General features: G+C 41.4%; 1 protein-coding gene across 5 annotated transcripts in view; it reads right to left on the bottom strand.

The window, feature by feature from the left end:
- The window catches only part of LOC109872244 (phosphatase and actin regulator 1), an 87692-nt gene that overhangs the window by 46430 nt on the left and 19604 nt on the right, over positions 1-21658 (bottom strand). The window contains exon 1 of one of the 5 annotated variants that reach the window (XM_031806871.1): positions 4212-4978. The exons of 2 other annotated variants lie outside the window; for them this stretch is intronic. In XM_031806871.1, the coding sequence (XP_031662731.1) occupies positions 4212-4509 (298 nt within the window). In that variant the 5' untranslated portion in view covers positions 4510-4978. Of the gene's footprint in view, positions 1-1869; positions 1991-4211; positions 4979-21658 lie in introns of those variants that run through there. 2 more of the 5 variants (XM_020463414.2, XM_020463415.2) reach the window with 2 other exon arrangements.

Below are 21658 nucleotides of genomic sequence, written 5' to 3' on the forward strand. Positions count from 1 at the left end.
TCTTTTTTACAGTCTATGGCACAAGACAACTGTGCAGATGCAGTGATCTGAGCCATATGATTGGCCAGCGGTAGGCCTATTAGGTGCACTTGATTTGCTTTCTGGGCCTGCCGAGTTGGTCGGAGTTCTACCTTCAGACACATGAAATTATTAAAAACCTTCCCGGCGATAGGGCTGCTAAATCAAGTGCACCTACAAGCAACAGCGTGAAATACAAATTGGAACTCAAGGATTAATCTTTTTTTTTTTAACTTACAATTTTGAATTGAAAACATTTTTGCATTTGTCACATGCAGCGAATACAACAGGTACAGGGAAATGCTTACTTACAAGCCCTTAGCCAACAATACAGTTAAGAAAAATACAGAAAATAAATAAAAGTAACAAGTAATTAAAGAGCAGCAGTAAAATAACAATAGTGAGGCTATATACAGGGGGTACCTGTACAGAGTGAATGTGCAGGGGCACCGGTTAGTCGAAGAAATATGTACATGCAGGTAGAGTTATTAAAGTGACTACGCATAGATAATAAAACAGAGTAGCAGCAGCATAAAGGGGGGGGGGCAATGCAAATAGTCTGGGTAGCACTTTGATTAGATGGTCAGGAGTCTCATGGCTTGGGGGTAGAAGCTGTTTAGAAGCCTCTTGGACCTAGATCTGGTGCTCCGGTACTGCTTGCCGTGCGGTAGCAGAGAGAACAGTCTATGACTTGGGTGTCTGGAGTCTTTGATCATTTTTAGGGCCTTCCTCGGACACCACCTCGTATAGAGGTCCTGGATGGCAGGCAGCTTGGCCCCAGTGATGTATTGGGCCATACACACTACCCTCTGTAGTGCCTTGAGGTCAGAGGCCGAGCAGTCACCATACCAGGCAGTGATGCAACCAGTTAGGATGCTCTCGATGGTGCAGCTGTAAAACCTTTTGAAGATCTGGAGGACCCATGCCAAATCTTTTCAGTCTCCAAATTGAGCCCCATTTGAAAATAAAAATTAGAATAACCGTTCCATGCACATCACTTCATGATGGCAACTTTTCCCATTTTGAAAAATATTATTTCCTATTTTTTCTGTTATATTACATCATGTTTTTATTTCATATAAAAACAGGTGTCTTGACAGTGTTAAGGGCTCAGGAAAAAAAAACGTTTTTACTAAACCTGGCTGTGCTTCTACAAGCAAACGCCCCTGCTGAGGTAACGGTCTTTTTGAAGACAGTGTTTCAAAATATAACCAGTTGATATTACAGTTTCAATATACTAATCTTAAAAATGACACTTTCTTTTAATAATTGACTGAATATAGTGTATATGCGCCAATTTAGCAATTAGGATTTGTTATCTGTAATGGTTATGATAAATTAGGCATAGTTGCCATATAAATAATGCACCAATTTTTCCAGTGGGAGCCTTGTGTTATAAAAATGTTGTTTTCTTCATTCAAGTGCTAATGATTTTTTTTTAAATTTATAAATAAAAATGTACGAGTACTAGAACAGGCAAAAATTGACAAAGGCCCATCCCCAATACAGGATACAGCGGGAAGATGCAGTTTAGATAGCGTTTACGCATTGGCAAGACGTCGTTCAAATGTATTTAGATTCTACATCGTTCATATCGGTCCGAGGTCTCGCCGACATCTTCCCAGTGTACCAACACTCTCCAAACTACATAATCCTCACGCAATTTGATACATTGTCCAAACACGTGCGCTTTCTGGTTTTGGAATATCAAAATAGCAAAACATATTGGCCCCAATGTTTCGTATTGTGAGGTCCTGGCAATTCCCAGCCCCAGTAAAACAAAATACATCAGAATAAGTAGTCAGAATGTTGAATAAACCTACTCTACCCGTTCGCTGATTTCGTACTTACTTGACAATATCCACAGGAACGTATTATCGATCAGACTTCAAAACAAGGGTCTGTGTGTGGCTCTCAAGATTGGTTTGTTCATCACCTGAGGCATATGCACAAGGCGTCTTGGAAGTGTTTACAGCAGAGTTCCCCAACTGCCCAAAATTGACCCGCGGGTGATTTTATTTGCCCCTCCCACAGTTGAGCAAAAGTCTTTACAAGCGATTTTGGAAATATGATCCAAAGTAGTCCCACGCATAATAGAGATATGTGATCGTATACAAATGTAACCAAGGTTTGAAATTGTTTTTGTCAAATATATCGTTTTGGGCTTATGTGGTCCATTTAAAATCTACAAATTATTTGGGATTATGTTCCCTGACCGCGGCTGAATCTCATTGATAATACCCATTTTATATGGTATTGCGCATGTCCCAGGGTTTTGCAAAGTCTATTTAATAATAGTTTCCTGTGGATATTATTTGGACATTAGGACCAACTGCATAGACAACCAGTAGAGAAAGTTCAAATGGAACTTATTTCACATTCTGGCTTGTAAGAAAACCTCTTTCACAGTTTGATATATTAGACACACACACACAGCAATGGCCACAGACCAACCTAGAAAGTCTTCACCATATAACAGTCAATAGTGAGTTATACACTTGAGTAATAATATAGGCAAGGTCTGATGACAGCCATGCAATCTGCCACCTCAGTCATCACTAGCTCAGGGACAGGGCGTCAGTGTCACACCACCCCTGCCATGTGCAGACAGACACCGCCACTGACCACAGCGTGCATAATTAAATCAAATCACCATGATGGTTGACAAGCGACAACATGGGAGTGTCACTTCACAGGTAGGGAAGGTAGCCGCTCCACCGGGGGTATAGCATGATAAATCATGTGAACCAAGGTGGACATGAATGCAGTGAAACAGACGATTACCTAAATGCAGTGCCTGCAGCCTCACAGCCAACCATCTTAGGAATCCTGCCACATATGTCTATAAATAGATTCAGACTCGATGCTAATTGAATCCAGTGGTGCTTCAAATGACTTCAAATGGAGTCCAAAAAGAAAGAGAGAGATGGGGGGGGGGGGGGGGGGGGGTTAGACCTGAGCTCAGAAATATTCATACAAACATTGTTCATTTGCCACCTATGCATTTCAGACAACAACAAAGACAGCCAGCCACACACTTCCTAGATTTGTTGACAGGGATGCAAATTGAAAGCGACATGGTTTATTTTCCCAGCTGCGTTTGGTGAAAATAAATACTCCCATAGTCGCCCATTAACACACCAAACATCCTCGAGACGTCCACCATGTCATATGAGCAGCAGACAACAAATAAAAAGTACTTTGCAGTCAAAAGTTACACACTTCTTGCAACACAACAAAAACTCAAGAGAATGCTACAAAGACTAAAAGAGGCTTTAGACTGCAGCCCTAGTGTGCATTTACAAGCATGTATTCTCTGATACACACATCTATACTCCTCTGGCCAGTTTCCCAGAACCAGATTATGCCTAGTCCAGGAACCAAAATGTTTCTTGGTCCTCAATCATCTTGGCTGAGTGAGTGACATTCTCCTTCATGTTTGGGTGGGGTGGAGTAGAATCAGTAGGGGACTGAGAATGACCACTTTAGGTGCTAATCAGGAGGAGGATGAGAGGGGGGGGTAGTGGAGCCTGGGATGGAGGGGGTCATCAAGAGGATTCGTTGGAGTATTAGGTCTATGAGTAGTAAACCACAATGCATATTGTGGAGCAGGCTCTTTGTGGTGTTAGAATAAGGCCAATTTTACATCCACACCAGTAACCTGCTCCAAAATAAAAATATCAGTTCAACAACTCATAATATCATTTCTCAAAGTCTAAAATGGGTAATGCCATTTAGCTACACTGTAGCTGCTGTTGCATACCACTCTTTCCTAGAAATAATGCATTATAGCTGCCAATTTGTCTTGATACATGTGTGGCCCACTACGCATTGTGTCAAACTAAGTGATGTTACATTTATCCCAGAATGCAACAGAATGGCAGTGTAAAGAATAGTATGACCATAAAGCAAGTACAGGATTACACATAGCAATGGAGTCAAGGCTCCGCTGGAAAAGTACATTGTGTCTATGATGAAGGTTATCAGGATTACCAGAATTAAATACATCAAGCAATCTTAATCTCATAACTCTAGGACATATATAAATCGCGGAATGGGCAAACAAGAACTGCGCATGTTAACCCCCCCCTATTGAGCGTGTTCAATGAAACCACTCTGTTTGATAGCCAGCAGAGCTTAAGGGAGACCGTACCACAACGCATCCATATGCCGCTATAGGCTAGGCTACTCACCGTCCTGGGTATCGTTCGCGCGGCTGCAGTTGCTGCAAATGTGCTTGATCTCTTTCCCGATGTGACAGTGGATCATGAAGGGCATATTGTTATTCTGGTGATGCTGATGGTTGGTTTGTTGCTCTTTCTTATTGTTGTTGAGAGACATCATCCTGACCAGGTAAAATGCCTTCTTCTTCGGTTTCTCAACCGCCACAGGCGTATTGTTTTCCCTGAAGCCCGTGTTGTTGAACCAACTCCCATGCATGATGGTGGGCCCGGGATCCGCAGCCATCGGGTAGTTGGCCGTCTTGAACATAAAGACACGAAAATTGATTCTCGTCTAAATGCACAGCATACGGGGAGGGGTTTTTAAACAAACGGCGCCTCGACTCCTACCTGACCTCACCCCTTCAACCAATCACGAGGGTTTCGCTCCGCGCGTTTGCAGAACCCCTTTCTCTTCTATCAACGACGTCAGATAGAATATTGTAATTTCCACACCTGCACCTGAGGTTCCGATCTAGTGCACTCACACCCGCCTGCCTCCGCAATGCCAAGGGCAGAAGTCAAAACCACGGATGCTACTATACTATGATGATGGACCAGTGCCGCTAGAAGACATATCGAGTGTGTGAATTGCAGTGCCTCTGCCTCTCCCTCGGTCCCCATCCTCGTCTGCAAAAATAATCCGCTCACGGCAAGCATAATTGGCTACCCAGTGTTCACTCCTGCAGTTATATTAGTCTACAGACAGAAAGTAAAGGTTTAACATCAAATCCCAAGACTTGATAATGACGAGAATGATTATAGGCTCCAGCTACATGATACACTATATGACCGAAAGTATGTGGACACCTGCTCGGAACATCTCATTCCAAAATCATGGAAATTAATATGGAGTTGGTACCTCCTTTGCTGATATAACAGCATCCATCCACTCTTCTGGGAAGGCTTTCCACTAAATGATAGAACATCTGCAGGGACTTGCTTCCATTCAGCCACAAGCACATTAGTGAGATCGGGCACTAATGTTAGACCTGGCTCACAGTCGGAGTTCCAATTCATTCCAAAAGTGTTCAATGGAGTTCAGATCAGGGCTCTGTGCAGGCCAGTCAAGTTCTTCCACACCGATCTCTACAAATAATTTCTGTATGGACCTCACTTTGTGCATGTGGGCATTGTCATGATGAAACAGGAAAAGGCCTTCCCCAAACTGTTGCCACAAAGTTGGTTGCACAGAATCATCTAGAATGTCATTGTATGCTGTAGCGTTAAGATGTCCCTTCACTGGAACTAAGGGACCTAGCCCGAAACCATGGAAAAACAGCCCCAGACCATTATTCCTCATCCACCAAACTTTACAGTTGGCACTATGCATTGGGGCAGGTAGCGTTCTCCTGGCATCCGCCAAACCCAGATTCTTCCATCGGACTGCCAGATGGTGAAGTGTGATTCATCACTCCAGAGAACGCGTTTCTACTGCTCCAGAGTCCAATGGTGGCAAGCTTTACACCACTCCAGCCAACGCTTGGCATTGCGCATAGTGATCTTAGGCTTGTGTGCAGCTGCTCGGCCATGGAAACCCATTTTCATGAAGCACCTGACGAACAGTTCTTGTGCTGACGTTGTTTCTAGAGGCAGTTTGGAACTCGGTAGAGTGTTGCAACCGAGGACAGGCGATATATATACGCTACGCACTAAAGCACTCGGCTGTCCCATTCTGTGAACTTGTGTGGCCTACAGTGGTGTAAAGTATGTAGAAATACTTAAAAGTACTTTTTTTTTGGGGGGGGGGGGGGTATCTGTACTTTACTATACATTTTTTGACAACTTTGACTTTACTACATTACTATAGAAAATATTGTGCTTTTTATTACATACATTTTCCCTGACACCCAAAAGTACTTGTTACATTTTCAATGCTTAGCAGGACAGGTAAATGTTCCAATTCATGCACTTATCAAGACAACACATTGTCATCCCTACTGCCTTGGATTTTGTGGACTCAAAAAACACAAATGTATCATTTGTAAATTATGTCTGAGTGTGCCCCTGGCTATCCGTACATAAAAACAAGAAAATGTTGACGTCTGCTTTGCTTAATATAAGGATACTTAAGTATATTTTAGCAATTACATTTTTCTTTTTGATACTTAAGTATATTTAGAACCAAATACTTTTAGACTTTTACTCAATAAGAATTTCACTGGGTGACTAACTTTTACTTGAGAAACTTTCTATTAAAAGGTAACTATACTTTTGCTCAAGTATCACAATTGGATACTTTTTCCACCACTGGTGGCCTACCACTTCACGGCTGAGCCGTTGTTGCTCCTAGACCTTTCCACTGACTTGTTGGATCCTATGATGGTGCCGCGTTGAAAGTCACTGAGCTCTTCAGTAAGGTCATTCTACTGCTAATGTTTGTCTATGGAGATTGCATAGACCTGTCAGCTACGGGTGTGGCTGAAATAGCTGAATCCTCTAATTTGAAGGGGTATATACTTCTGTATATATAGTGCAGTTTGGATAGAGAGCTTGTTCCTACTTGATTAGAAAGGCAATTATACACCAATTGAACCCAATTCACTGAAAAAAATTGAAGAATTACACTTTGAATGCAATTAACTTCTGCTCTTGTTATGATAGTGTGAAATATTAATCCCAAGGGACGGTAAAATAAAACTTGCCTTTATTGCTAAACACACACACCATTTTTGTGCATGAAGCAAAATTATCTTGTCATTTTAGAGGAAAATCAATCATTAGCCTGCTAACTTTAATTAATGTATCTGCCATTGTACCAACTATCCTTCAAATGTGTATAAAGGGAGTCATTAACCCTACTGTGCCTAACAGAATATCCAACAGGCCTATAGATCATCCTCTTTATCAATAAACTAGTCACTAGCTACTGCTTTTCCTGGGTTTTGGCTCCATCACACATGTTCTTGTACTTGTTCTTGTACTTTTCTAGTAAAGTACAGGATGCAATCATGAGGCTCCTGGCAAGAGGCAAAAGCCCTCAGATGAAAGTGAGGTGTACAGTAATGGTGGATGCTCTATGCCCGCAATGGGTCCAAAAGGACCAAGTGAAATAAGTATACTTCGCTATGTAATTTTTTGTACAGTGAAGCTAACTTTTAATTTGGCTCTATATTCCAGCATTTTGGATTTGAGATCAAATATTTCATATGAGGGGACGGTACAGAATGTCATTTGAAGGTGTCATAAGTATTTGGACAAATTAAGTAATATGTGTATTAAAGTACTAATAAGTTCAGTATTTGGTCTCATATTCCTAGCATGCAATGACTACAAGATTGTGACTCTACTAACGTGTTGGATGCTAGAAATATGAAACCAAATACTAAACTTTTGACTTCTTTAATATACTAAAAGTGAATTTGACCAAATACTGAAAACACCTTAATGTGGGGACTAGATACATAAAGTGCTTTCATTCCTAAACGGTCAAACAGATATGTATGAAAAAAATACCCTCAAATAAAAAGGCGACATTCTGTACATTTGATCTCAAATCCAAAATGCTGGAGTATAGAGCCAAATTGAAAGTTTCAGCTTCGCTGTCCAAAGAAATATGTGAATATGTGGATGGAAATCATGATGCATAGTCACGGTAGGGAAGGAAGGGGGAGGTTGCGCAGTCATGTTAACAATCATAACAACTGCTCTATATCAGTGCGTCATGCCGTTTTATGCTGACGGCGGCCGTAGCATCTTTATCATTTGGACTTGGAGAATTGCATGTCTGGAGCCTGGCAGATTGAGTTACTGCGTCTTCAGCCCAACTACCGACCAGGGCTTCAAATCCTAATTGAAGGATACGATTGATAAATCAAAGGAGCAGATCTATCTAGACGGGCAACACGCAGGTTGGGTACAGCCTATCGTGCATAATGGCCAACCACTAACCCAGCGGCACGCCACCCCATAGCCATGCAGTCCCCTTGCACTCCGACTCTCGATCCTCAAAGTTCAACTCCAGAAGTTAAATGAGGCAGTAATAAGGCTGCGGGAACATAGGGAAGAAATCTAAAAGGTCCCCATGGTATTTTCAATCATGTTTCAGACAGAATATCTTTTTGGTTTGTGCGTGTGTGCGTGTGTATGTGTGGTGCCTTTGATGTTCCTTTCAATGAGCTGCGGCTTATTCCAGTGACATCAAAGCCCCTATCCGAAATGAGGGACAGAAGCGCCTGATTTTCCAACTGCCGATGCGGTGGAGTCGGTGCCCTTGGCCAATTTTTTGATTACAGAATATGACCATGTGCTATTCACACCAACTGCCCGGAAGATGGACAGTAAGGTTATCTACACTCCCACACTTGACCAGTAATAAATGAAGACTTAAACAATTCTTGTCAGGTCATATTGATGGAGTTCCAGCTGTGTGTGTGTGTGTAAGGATAAGGTATTGTCCATAAGACATCCATAAACTGACAGGGCTAATTTAGCTCACACGGGATCAATCTTAAACCTCAGATTCACTACCTTCTACTGTATGTATTGTATGTAGGCCTGTGTGTTTGCGTACTTCAGCTCTCTATGCGACGGCTGGCATCTCCCTTCGATGACTCCTCTAAGCAGCACATGTTCAAAGCTGCATGCCAGACCCTATCAGTGTGTGCCGCTCCAGTGTTAGCTGTTGGCTCACGTGATGTGTGGCAGCGTTCTTATGCAACTACAGGCTGTGGATAGGGCCCAAGCACATTACTTGGGCTCATTCATGGGGAAACAAGCCAAGTATGTTTTATTTATTTTAGGCTCAGAGCAAGGTTAGTTGTTTTTAGCTACAGTAGCATTTCTTGAAGGGAAAAAAAATATTTTAGGTGGACATTTTTTAAGTGATTTTTAAAAAGTGAGTTAACTTTATACTTTAGATGTAAAAGGCTGTAGACACGGGCCATACCTTTCTTTCACCAGAGTGGAAATGTATTTGGTCACTCATTCCCTCTACAGGGGAAGCTATGAATCCCATTCCCTCTATAGCCTCGGCTCCAGGCTTCGATCACATTCAGCCAGCAGTAAGCCACCAGCATTTAAACCTATGTTCAAAAAGTACAGTATTCATCATGTTTGTCTATGTTTGATTATTTATCTTGTTGGATAGATTTGAACATGTACAGCATGGTAGAGTATTACACATATTGTTCCTGTTTCATACATGCCTCACATCATTTGTATGATTTTTTTAGATGTAATTTCAAAGCTTATTCACTCCCTGCAGTGTCTAGCCAGCCACCTTAGTTTCCCTAAACCAATTACTGTCGAACCTTTTCTGTCAGCACGTTACCCCCCCCCCCCCAAAAAAAAACGGTATTAGAAAACCTACTGTTCTGTACAGTCAGTTTGTCCCAGTGGATTGGAAAGTCACTCATCCAGACAGAGAAGCACATGAACTGCTAAAGAGGAGGAGGAGGTCCTCAACTTCTTGCTGTGAGTGCCTAGGCTGAGACAGTCCATTGGGCACGCTCTCTAGGGTCCTGCTGCTGTGTTGTGAGTTAAGGCATGAGTCTGGCACTGACACACACAACTACCACGTTAGAGCTCTCCCTCTCTCTCTCTCTCAAAGGTCACGCACATCTCCTATATTCCCTCCCCATAAACTTGAAAGGGAATTAAAAGTACATGATAAAAGGGTTGCTTTTTTTGTCTCTCCTTTCAGTTTCCCAATGGCAGTGTTGAATCGTTATGTAATTCTAATCTGGGAGGAACCTAATCTTCCTCCATTTAGTTACACAGTTATTGGCTCCACCCTGAAACTAAACTCAATCTTCCACTTGACAAGACACAGAACGTAATGTAATCGCTTATGTAAAGTCTGAAAAATATGAAAGAAAACAGTAAATGAGGCCACTTAAGGCACACACACACACACACACACATTTTCAGGGACAGCAAAGTGTCTCAGAATACCTAATACTAATACTAATTATAGCTATAGTACCTGCACAGTGTTATGGATTGGAATCAGGGTGTGAAGAGTAAGGAGCCAGCGTGAGGTGGTTATTCAATTAGCACAGAGTCGGAGTACAGGGGAGAACTGAAAGAGCATCACAACAGAGGTAACCTGCCACATTCCAGGAGAGAACTATGAGACTGCATCACTAGCTATGGAAACAAACTACCCGTTTGGTGCTGTAGGGGAGTACCTTGGCTACATTGCAGCTATAAATCCCATCCCAAGAGAGAAACATGAAATAATTGATAGCCAACGGAGACACAATTCCATATTCACATACAGTTAACTACTATGTCTGAAATACATTTTATAATTTAATCCATCTGGTGTAAACTTTCATTTAAATTATACAGTATGAACATTGAGACAGCAGAAGCAGCACACTCCCATCCACATCAACAGGGAAGTGGAGAAGCTGAAAAGCTTAAAAGTTCCTCGGCATACACATCACTGACAATCTGAAATGGTCCACATACACAGACATTGTGTTGAACAAGGCGCAACAGCGCCTCTTCAACCTCGGAAGCCTGAAGACATTTGGGTTGGCCACTGTGACTCTCACAAAGTTTTACAGATGCACCATTGAGAGCATCCTGTCTGGCTGTATCACCGCCTGGTACAGCAACTGCACCGTCCGCAACCGCAGGGCTCTCCAGAGGGTGGTGCGGTCAGCCCAATGCATCACCTGGGGCACACCCTCTAGGACACCTACAGAAAGGCCAAGAAGATTATCAAGGGCCTCAGCCACCCGAGCCATGGTCTGTTTACCGCGCTATCATCCAGAAGGCGAGGGCAGTACAGGTTAGAGGTCGACCGGCATGGCCGATTAATTAGGGCCAATTTCAAGTTTTCATAACAATTGGTAATCGGCTTTTTTTGGACGCCGATTATGGCCGATTACATTACAATCCATGAGGAAACTGTGTGGCAGGCTGAGCACCTGTTACGCGAGTGCAGTGTCCAAAGGACTTTGAGGCTGCAAGGAGCCAAGGTATGTTGCTGGCTAGCATTAAACTTATCTTATAAAAACAATAATAGTTAACCTAGTAATATCATCAACCATGTGTAGTTAACTAGCTTGTCCTGCGTTGCATATAATCAATGTGGTGCCTGTTAATATATTATTTAATCACAGCTTACTTCAATTAACAAAAAGCGCAATCTTTGCACAAATGTACCTAACCACAAACATCAATGCCTTTCTTAAAATCAATACACAGAAGTATATATTTTTAAACATGCCTATTCAGTTCAAATAAATTAATGTTAGCAGGAAATATTAACAAGGGAAATTGTGTCACTTCTCTTGCGTTCAGTGCAAGCAGTTTGGGCCGCCTGGCTCGTTGCAAACTGTGAACTAATATGCCAGAATTTTACATAATTATGACATAACATTGAAGGTTGTGCAATGTAACAGCAATATTTAGACTTAGTGTTGCCACCCGTTCGATAAAATATGTAACGGTTCTGTATTTCACTGAAAGAATAAACGTTTTGTTTTTAAAATGATAGTTTCCGTATTTGACCATACGAATGACGAAAGGCTCGTATTTCGGTGTTTTTTATATTATAATTATGTCTATGATTTGATATTTGATAGAGCAGTCTAACTGAGCGGTGGTAGGCAGCAGCAGGCTCGTAAGCATTCATTCAAACAGCACTTTACTGCGTATGCCAGCAGCTGTTAGCAGTGCTTGAAACACAGCGCCTTTTATGACTTCAAGCCTATCAACTCCCGAGATTAGGCTGGCAATACTAAAGTGCCTATAAGAACATCCAATAGTCAAAGTTATATGAAATACAAATGGTATAGAGAAAAATAGTCAACGCGTCATAATTCCTATAATAACTACAACCTAAAACTTCTTAAAACTGGGAATATTGAACCACCAGCTTTCATATGGTCTCATGTTCTGAGCAAGAAACTTAAACGTTAGCTTTTTTTACATGGCACATATTACACTTCTACTTCTCCAACACTGTTTTTACATTGTTTAAACCAAATTGAACATGTTTCCTTATTTATTTGAGACTAAATATATTTTATTTATGTATTATATTAAGTTAATAAAAAAAAGTGTTCATTGTTCATTCAGTATTGCTGTAATTGTCATTATTAATTGTCACAAATATATATACATATAAAAATCGTCCGATTAATCGGTACCGGCTTTTTAGGTCCTCCAATAATCGGAATAGATATCTGCATTGAAAAATCATAATCGGTTGACCTCTAGTACAGGTGCATCAAAGCTGGGACCGAGAGACTGAAAAACAGCTTCTATCTCAAGCCCATCAGACTGTTAAAAAGCCATCGCTAGCCAGCCTCCACCCAGTACCCTGCCCTGAACTTAGTCACGGTCACTAGCTGGCTACCACCCGGTTACTCAACCCTGCACCTTAGAGGCTGCTGCCCTATGTACATCGACATGGAACACTGGCCACTTTAATACATGTTTATGCACTGTTTTACACATTTCATATGTATACTACTGTATTCTAGCCGAGGCCTATCCTATTCAACCCCTTCCCTTTTTTTTGGCGGCAGGTGGTCAGAGCGTTGGGCCAGTAACCGAAAGGTTGCTGGATCAAATCCCCGACAAGGTAATAATCTGTCATTCTGCCCCTGAGCAAGGCAGTTAACCCACTGTACCCCAGGCACCAAAGACGTGGATGTCGATTAAGGCAGCCTCCCGCACCTCTCTGATTCAGAGGGGTTGGGTTAAATGCCGAAAACACATTTCAGTTGTACAACTGACTGGGTATCCCCCTTCCCCCCTTTCAACTATTGCTGTACATATACTATTCTATCATTATATATTCTACAGATACACAACATATTCTATCCATATACTGTCCATAATGTATGTACATCCCATCACACACACACACACACACACACACACTTACCCTTCACTCTGCCATCCAACTCAACCCAAACCAAAAGTTTGGACACACCTACTCATTCAAGGGTTTTTCTTTATTTTCACTATTTTCTACATTGTAGAATAATGGTGAAGACATCTAAACTATGAAATAACACATATGGGATCATCTAGTAACCAAAAAAGTGTTAAACAAAGGGATTTATTTAGAATTCAAGGCACACTTAATCAGCACAGCTACAACAGCATTCTGCAGCAATGCGCCATCCCATCTGGTTTGCACTTAGTCCCACAATCATTCATTTTTTCAACAGGACAATGACCCAACACATCTTGAGGCTATTTGACCAAGAAGGAGAGTGATGGAGGGCTGCATCAGATGACCTGCCTCTACAATCACCTGATATCAACCCAATTGAGATGGTTTGGGATGAATTGGACCACAGAGTGAAGGAAAAGCAGCCAACAAGTGCTCAGCATAACTCCTTCAAGACTGTTGGAAAATAATTCCAGGTGAAGTTGGTTGAGAGAATACCAACACTGTGCAAAGATGTCATCAAGGCAAAGAGTGGCTTCTTTATATAAAATATATAATTTAATAATTTAATAAAAAAATATATAAACTTTTACGCGATCCCATGTCTTATTTCATAGTTCTGATGTCTTCACAATTATTCTACAATGTATAAACAGTAAAAATAAAGAAAAACACTGGAATAAGTATGTTTGTCCAACCTTTGGACTGGTGCTGTGTAAACTGTACAGTGCGTACGGAAAGAATTCAGGCCCTTTGAACCTTTTACACATTTTGTTACGTCACAGCTTTATTCTAAAATGAATTAAATAACAAAAAAAATACTAAATCTACACACAATACCCTATAATGACATAGCAAAACCAGGCTTTTAGAATGTATGCAAAGGTATTGAAAATAAAACAGAAATACTTAATTTACGTAAGTATTAAGACTCTTTGCTGAGTGACAAGAAATTTAGCTCAGGTGCATCCTGTTTCCATTGATCACCCCTGAGATATTTCCACAACTTGGAGTATTGTGGTAAATTCAATTGATTGGATGAGATTTGGAAAGGCACATACCTTCTACAGTTGACAGTGCATGTCAGAGCAAAAACCAAGCCATGAGGTCAAAGGCATTGTCTGCAGAGCTGAGACAGGGTTGAATCGAGGCACAGATCTGGGGAAGTGTACCAAAAAATGTCTGCAGCATTGAAGATCCCCAAGAATACAGTGGAAGAAGTTTGGAACCACCAAGACTCTTCCTGGAGCTGGCTACCCGGCCAAACTGAGAAATTGGGGGAGAAGGGCCTTGGTCAGGTGACCAAGAACCCGATGGTCACTCTGACAGAGCTCTAGAGTTCTTCTGTGGAGATGGGAGAACCTTCCAGAAGGACAACCATCTCTGCAGCACTCCACCAATCAGGTCTTTATGTAGAGTGGCCAGACGGCAGCAACTCCTCAGTAAAACGCACGACAGCCCACTTGGAGTTTGCCAAACGCCACCTAAAGAATCTCAGGCCATGAGAAACAAGATTCTCTGGTCTGATGAAACCAAGATTGAACTCTTTGGCCTGAATGCCAAGCGTTACGTCTGGAGGAAACCTTGCACCATCTTTACGGTGAAGCATGGTGGGGGCAGCTCCAGAGCGGTCAGGAACTCAGACTGGGGGCGACGGTTCACCTTCCAATAGGACAATGACCCTAAGCACACAGCCAAGATAATGCAGGAGTGGCTTCAGGACAAGTCACAATGTCCTTGAGTGTTCCAGCCAGAGCCCAGACTTGAATCCAATTGAACACCTCCGGAGAGACCTGAAAATAGCTGTATAGCAACACTCCCCATCCAACCTGACAGAGCTTGAGGGGATCTGCAGGGAGGAATAAGAGAAACTCCCCAAATACAGGTGTACCAAGCTTGTAGCGTCATACCCAAAAAGACTCAAGGCTGTAATCACTGCCAAAGGTGCATCAACAAAGTACTGAGTAAATGGTCTGAATACTTATGTAAATGTAATACTTTCGTTTTTAATACGTTTTCAAACAGTTCTAAAAACCAATTTTTGTCATTACGGAGTATTGTGTGTAGATTGATAAGGGGGAAAAAAATATTTAATGAACTTTAGAACAAGGCTGTAACGTAACAAAATGTGGAAAAAGTCAAGAGGTCTGAATACTTTTAGAATGCATTGAATATTTATACTCAGGACTCCGACATTGCTCATTCTAACATTTCTATTTATTTCTTAATTCCATTATTTTACTTTTAGATTTCTGTGTAGTGTTAGAAATTACTGCACTGTTGAAGCTAGGTACACAAGCATTTCCCTACACCCGCAATAACATCTGCTAAATATGTGTATGTGACCAATAAAATGGGATTTGATGTGATTTGCAAAGTGTTCCACCTTGTGTCTACTATATGAAAGTGCTAAAGTGGAAAGGTGGTAAAGATGAATTTCCATGTGTGGCTTCCTGCTACCATCTAGTGGTCAGTCAATTCACATAACTCGCGTCACACAACTCATTCAGTTTAGGAGTGTCATAATATATATTTCATACCTTTACATTGTGTCTAGTACACCATATATGCTGTCCCAGGGACACCATACCCATTTGTTGTCCCAGGACATCATACATTTGTATTTTTCTTTCTTTTAAACAATAATACTATGTACCAAAGAAGGCTGGTGAAGGGAGGACGGTTCATAAACTTCTGGAATGGAATAACGGAAATGGTAATAAACACATGTTAACCATGTGTGTGCAATGGCGGAAAAAGTACCCAATTGTCATACTTGAGTAAAAGTAAAGATACTTTAAATAGAAAATGACTCAAGTAAAAGTGAAAGTCACCCAGTAAAATACTACTTGAATAAAAGTCTAAAATATTTGGTTTTTAAAAATACATAGGTATCAAAAGTAAACAACAATTATAAATAATTTCAAATTCATTATATTACATTATTTTTTGTTTATGGGTAGCCAAGGGCACACTCCATCATAATTTACAATTTACACATGTGCTTAGTGAGTCTCCCAGATCAAAGCAGTAGGAATGACCGGGGATGTTCTCTTGATAAGTGGGTGAATTTGACAATTTTTCAGTCTGGCTAAGCAATAAAAAGATAAGTACTTTTGGGTATCAGGGAAAATGTTTGGAGTAAAATGTATATTATTTTATTTAGGAATGTAGTGATATAAATGTAAATGTTGTCAAAAATATACAGCATATTCTAAAAGTATTCAGACCCCTTGACATTTTCCATATGTTGTTACGTTACAGCCTTATTCTAAAGTACTTTTTCCTCATCAACCTACGCACAATACCCCAAAATGACAAAGTGAAAACAGTTTTTTATAAATTTGTGCACATTTATTAAAAATTCTAAACTGAAATACCTTATTTACATAATTATTTAAACCCTTTGCTACGAGGCTCGAAATTGAGCTCAGGTGGATCCTGTTACCATTGATCATCCTTGAGATGTTTCTACAACTTGATTGGAGTCCACCTGTGGTAAATTCTATTGATTGGACATGATTTGAAAAGGCACACACCTGTCTATATAAGGACCCACTGCACACAGTGCATTTCAGAGAAAAAGCCAAGCCATGAGGTCGAAGGTATTGTCCCTAGAGCTATGAGACAGGATTGTGTCGAGGCATCGATCTGGGGAAGGGTACCAAAACATTCCGCAGGATTGAAGGTCCCCAAGAACACAGTGGCCTCCATCATTCCTAAATGGAAGATGTTTGGAACTACCAAGACTCTTCCTAGAGCTGGCCGCCTGGCCAAACTGAGCAATCGGGGGAGAAGGGTCTTGGTCAGGGAGGTGAACAAGAACCTGATGGTCACTCTGACAGGGCTCCAGAGTTCCTCTGTGGAGATGGGAGAAACTTCCAGAAGGACAACCATCTCTGCAGTACTGCACCAATCAGGCCTTCACGGTAGAGTGGCCAGACGGAAGCCACTCCTCAGTAAAAGGCACATGACAGCCCGCTTGGAGCTTGCCAAAAGGCACATAAAGACTCTCAGAACATGAGAAACAAGATTCTCCGGTCTGATGAAACCAAGGTTGAACTCTTTCGACTGAATGCTAAGCGTCACATCTGGAGGAAACCAGGCACCGCTCATCACCTGGTCAATACCATTCCCTATAGTGAAGCAAGGTGGTGGCAGCATCATGATGTGGGGATGTTTTTCTGCAGCAGTGACTGGGAGACTAGTCAAGATCAAGGGAAAGATGAAAGGAGTAAAGTGAAATGAATGAAAACCTGCGCCAGAGCGCTCAGGACCTCAGACTGTGGCGAAGGTTACCCTTCCAACAGGACAACGACCCTAAGCATCCAACAAAGACAACACATGAGTGGCTTAAGGACAAGTCTCTGAAAGTCCTTGAGTAGCCCAACCAGAGCCTGGACTTGAACCCGATCGAACATCTCTGGAGACCTGAAAATAGCTGTGCAGCGACGCTTCCCATCAAACATGACAGCGCTTGAGAGGATCTGCAGAGAAGAATGGGAGAAACTCCCCAAATACAGGTGTGCCAAGCTTGTACTGTCATACCCAAGAAGACTCTATGCTGTAATCACTGCCAAAGGTGCTTCATCAAAGTACTGAGTAAAGGGTCTGAATACTTATGGAAATGTTTTACTTCAGTTTTTTATTTTTAATACATTTTCAAAAAAATCTAAAAACCTGTTTTTGCTTTGTCATCATGGTGTATTGTGTGTAGATTGACAATCAATTTTAAATTGCAACTGTTCAACTACTTCCTACTTTTTTTAGCTACTTTGCCTAACTCCTAACCATATCCTTAACCCTAACCTTGATCCCTAACCCCTAGCGTAGCTAACATTAGCCACCAAGCTCTGCTACTTAACCCAAGCCTGATGGGCTCCGACACTATACATCTGGTTAGGGCCAGGTAGGCCCTGTTTTTCATCAATTACTGGGGTAAGGGCAGGGCTCTAGTATCACAAAATTGATCACTAACATTTTGAATTTGAGCCATTTGCGCGTGCTCTGAGCAGTAAGTACAGTCCTTATCTGACTAAGATCATAACATGACGTCAGAAGTGCTTCAACCTTGTCAAATAAAAGACAGGAGAGATTATTTCACAGAAAAGAATATGTTTAGCGTGACAAAAATGAGCTAACAGCTAACTGCTCTCTTATGTCTCTTCATTGAACAGCTGAAGCAGAGCCGTTGCTATGAATACTAACAGACTCAGAGCGCCATGAACAGAGCGCATGCAGAGCGAGCTGTGAGCAAGGAGTGAGTGACAGCAGCTTACTAAGATTTTGGGCAGGGCCTTAAATTTGGCAGAAGCAATTGGGCCTGGGTAGGGTAGGGTCTGAATGGCGTGAGCATGGTTAGGACTCAGACTTAACATTCATGCCTGTGCAGGGCTATAGTTAGCATTAGCCACCTAGCCACATATCTAACATTAGACTCAACAAATTGGAATTCGTTACATATCATACGCATTGCTAATTCGTAACATAATATTTGAATTGTAATATAATTATATTAAATACATATTGCATGTAAAATATATTTTCTCATATAGAAAATAAAATATGTAAGAATATCTTCCTCTCTGCAACAGGCATTATTCTGATGTGCTTTCTGGCCTTGCTAAACATGGTAACCATTTACTGTAGCTGTCAGAAAATAATGCTATATACCCATTAAAAACAGTCTATTATGACTTTTCCCCTTATTAGAATGCGCCATCAAATCTTTCCTCCTCTGTGGACTTTAAATATTAATTGCCACTGTGACCCTTTTCCTGGGGGTTTAGTCTCGTAACGGTCCAGTAACTGCATGTATTAACCCAGAGGCATATGCATTTTCAGCACTGCACTACTGTTGCAGTAGCCTTATGTTCTCCACGAGAGAGCAGCATTGTTACATCACGCGCTACAACAAGACCAGCCCCCTTTGATCAAATTAGCTAGAGGATACTCTTTCTTCTATGATGGGAGTGAACAGCTCCCAGAATCTCAGGATCTGCTGTGTGGCAGATAGCAGAGCAGTTCAAACACATCCAGGACCAGGCTATAACTCCTATGGTTGTTGCGACCAAGAGAGTTGGCAAGAGAGCACAGACATATCTGGGACCAGGCTAGGTGGCAGAGGCTGCAGGTGTGGTTCTTCTCCTCCCAGTTAGTGAAACCTCTTATAACCTGTTTCCGATGGTTTTTACACCAATCCAGCCTCTGGCATGAATCGGCGCACGTGACTCCCTGTCTCTAAGGCCTCTCAGGAGATGTGGAATGCAGAAAATATTAATATTTCATAAAGACAGGCACTCAAGCACTAAAACGCTACACTGACATGGTGATACAGGTCCTTCAGAAAGTACTCAAACCCCATGACTTATTCCACATTTTGTTGTGTTACAGCCTGAATTCAAAATGGATTACATTTATATTTTTTTCTCTCACCCCATCTACACACAATATCCCACATAAGTGAAAAGATGTTTTTAGAAATTCTTGCAAATGTATTGAAAATTAAATACAAAAATATCTCAATTCCATAAGTATTCACACCACTGAGTCAATACTTTGTAGAAGCATCTTTGGCAGCGATTTTAGCTGTGAGTCTTTCTGGGTGTAACGGTTTTCTTCCGTTGAAGGAGAGGAGGACCAAAATAATAAAGAAAACAAAGATAACTAAGGCCAGGGCGTGACACTGGGTAAGTCTAAGACATTTCCACACCTGGATTGTGCAACATTTGCCCATTTATTCTTTTCAAAATTCTTCAAGCGCTGTCAAATTGGTTGTTGATCACCGCTAGACAACCATTTTAAGGTTGTTCCATCGATTTTAATGTAGATTTTTTACCTATCTACCAATAGGTGGCCTTCTTTGTGAGGCATTGCAACACCTCCCTGGTCTTTGTGGTTGAATCTGTGTTGGAAATTCACTGCTCAAGCAAGGGACCTTACAGATAATATGTGTAGGGTACAGAGACGGGATAGTCATTCAAAAAAATCATGTTAAACACTATTTTTGCACACAGAGTGTGTCCAAGAAACCTATTAGGTGACCTGTTAATTAAGAACATTTTTACTCATTAACTTATTTAGGCTTGTCATAACCAAGGGGTTGAATACCTATTGAATACTCATTTTGTATTCATTTACAACAATTTTGAAAAACAATTCCAATTTCACATTATGGGGGGGGGTATTGTGTGTAGGCCAGTTACAACAAAAATCTAAATTGAATCCATTTTAAATTCAAGCTGTACGACAACAAAATGTTTAAGAAGCCCAGGCGTGGTAATACTTTCTGAAGGCACTGCATTTCTAGCTAGAGCTATTGAAGGAGGAAATCAAACAGGATTAGTGGACAGAATGAATTACTCAATCTAAAATGCCATAGTCCAATGCTTTTTCCTAATGGTGTTCACAGCCCAAGGAAATTGACATTCAAATATACTCAAGTCAAAAGTTGTGACCATAATCATACCTACATTTACCATAACGATGAGATGACATTTTGCTTTTGGAAATGAACAGAGCTCATACTATTTCGGGCATCTTGGTTCTGAGTGCTGTCTAACTAGGTTCCTTGGATTTAAAAAAGGTATTATAAGCTCTTATCATACCGATCAGAGAACCCCCCCCCCCCTCCCATCCCAACACCAAGGTCATTTGAAACACACTGATCTCTAACTGATCACTTGGACACAGACTTTCCACTCTTGTCCTCGGTGTAACCAAGTGAGAGTGTTGAACACACTGATCTCTAACTGATCACTTGGACACAGACTTTCCCCTCTTGTCCTCGGTATGACCAAGTGAGAGTGTTGAACACACTGATATGCAAATGAGAATGATGGTGCAAAAAAAAAGAGCCAAGGCTCGTGTCTTTAAAAACCAAAGCCTGTCATTGAGAGCTTCTCTAAACTGCCTGGAAATATAACACATTGCCCTCCCCTTTAAATATGTATTATCAAGCTGTTAAACCAACGCCCCTCAGTACTATGAGAAGACAGCACAGCATTCCCCAGTGGAGACATTAGTCAAAGTCAACTGCATGGTTTACCCAGCCATTAACAATATAGTTCACATTGGTATTTCGTGCTGGGAAAAAAAAAGCCTATCGAAATGACTCCAGTCTCGGTAAATGCGATACTACCTTCCCAAAGCAAAGGCATTTAACTATTTTGGTGTTACGGTTAGCGTACTTGCCTTGGGGACCCGGGTTCAATCCCCGCAGTGGATGTACCTACTTCCATCACCGGCTGCAGACATAGCCTCTATTTAACATTGTAGTACATAGCTCCCAATGACAGGCTTCTGGTGACAGAGACTGGCTGGCTAGTGAAAGTGACTTCAATAAACACACAACAGGCACACCTGCCTGTACATCCTCCAACTATAGTGAAAATCACAAGGTGTTGACGACGGGTTTGATATTCCCTGATTAGTCTGGACTGCAAGCCAGGCTGAGTAGCAGGAGATGGTGCATTGCAGGGTTGTCCAACTCATTCCATGGTTTTAGTTTTTTCCTTTCAATTAAGACCTAGACAACCATGTGAGGGAGTTCTTTACT

Source organism: Oncorhynchus kisutch, linkage group LG27, assembly GCF_002021735.2.
Source record: "Oncorhynchus kisutch isolate 150728-3 linkage group LG27, Okis_V2, whole genome shotgun sequence".
Taxonomy (NCBI): domain Eukaryota; kingdom Metazoa; phylum Chordata; class Actinopteri; order Salmoniformes; family Salmonidae; genus Oncorhynchus; species Oncorhynchus kisutch.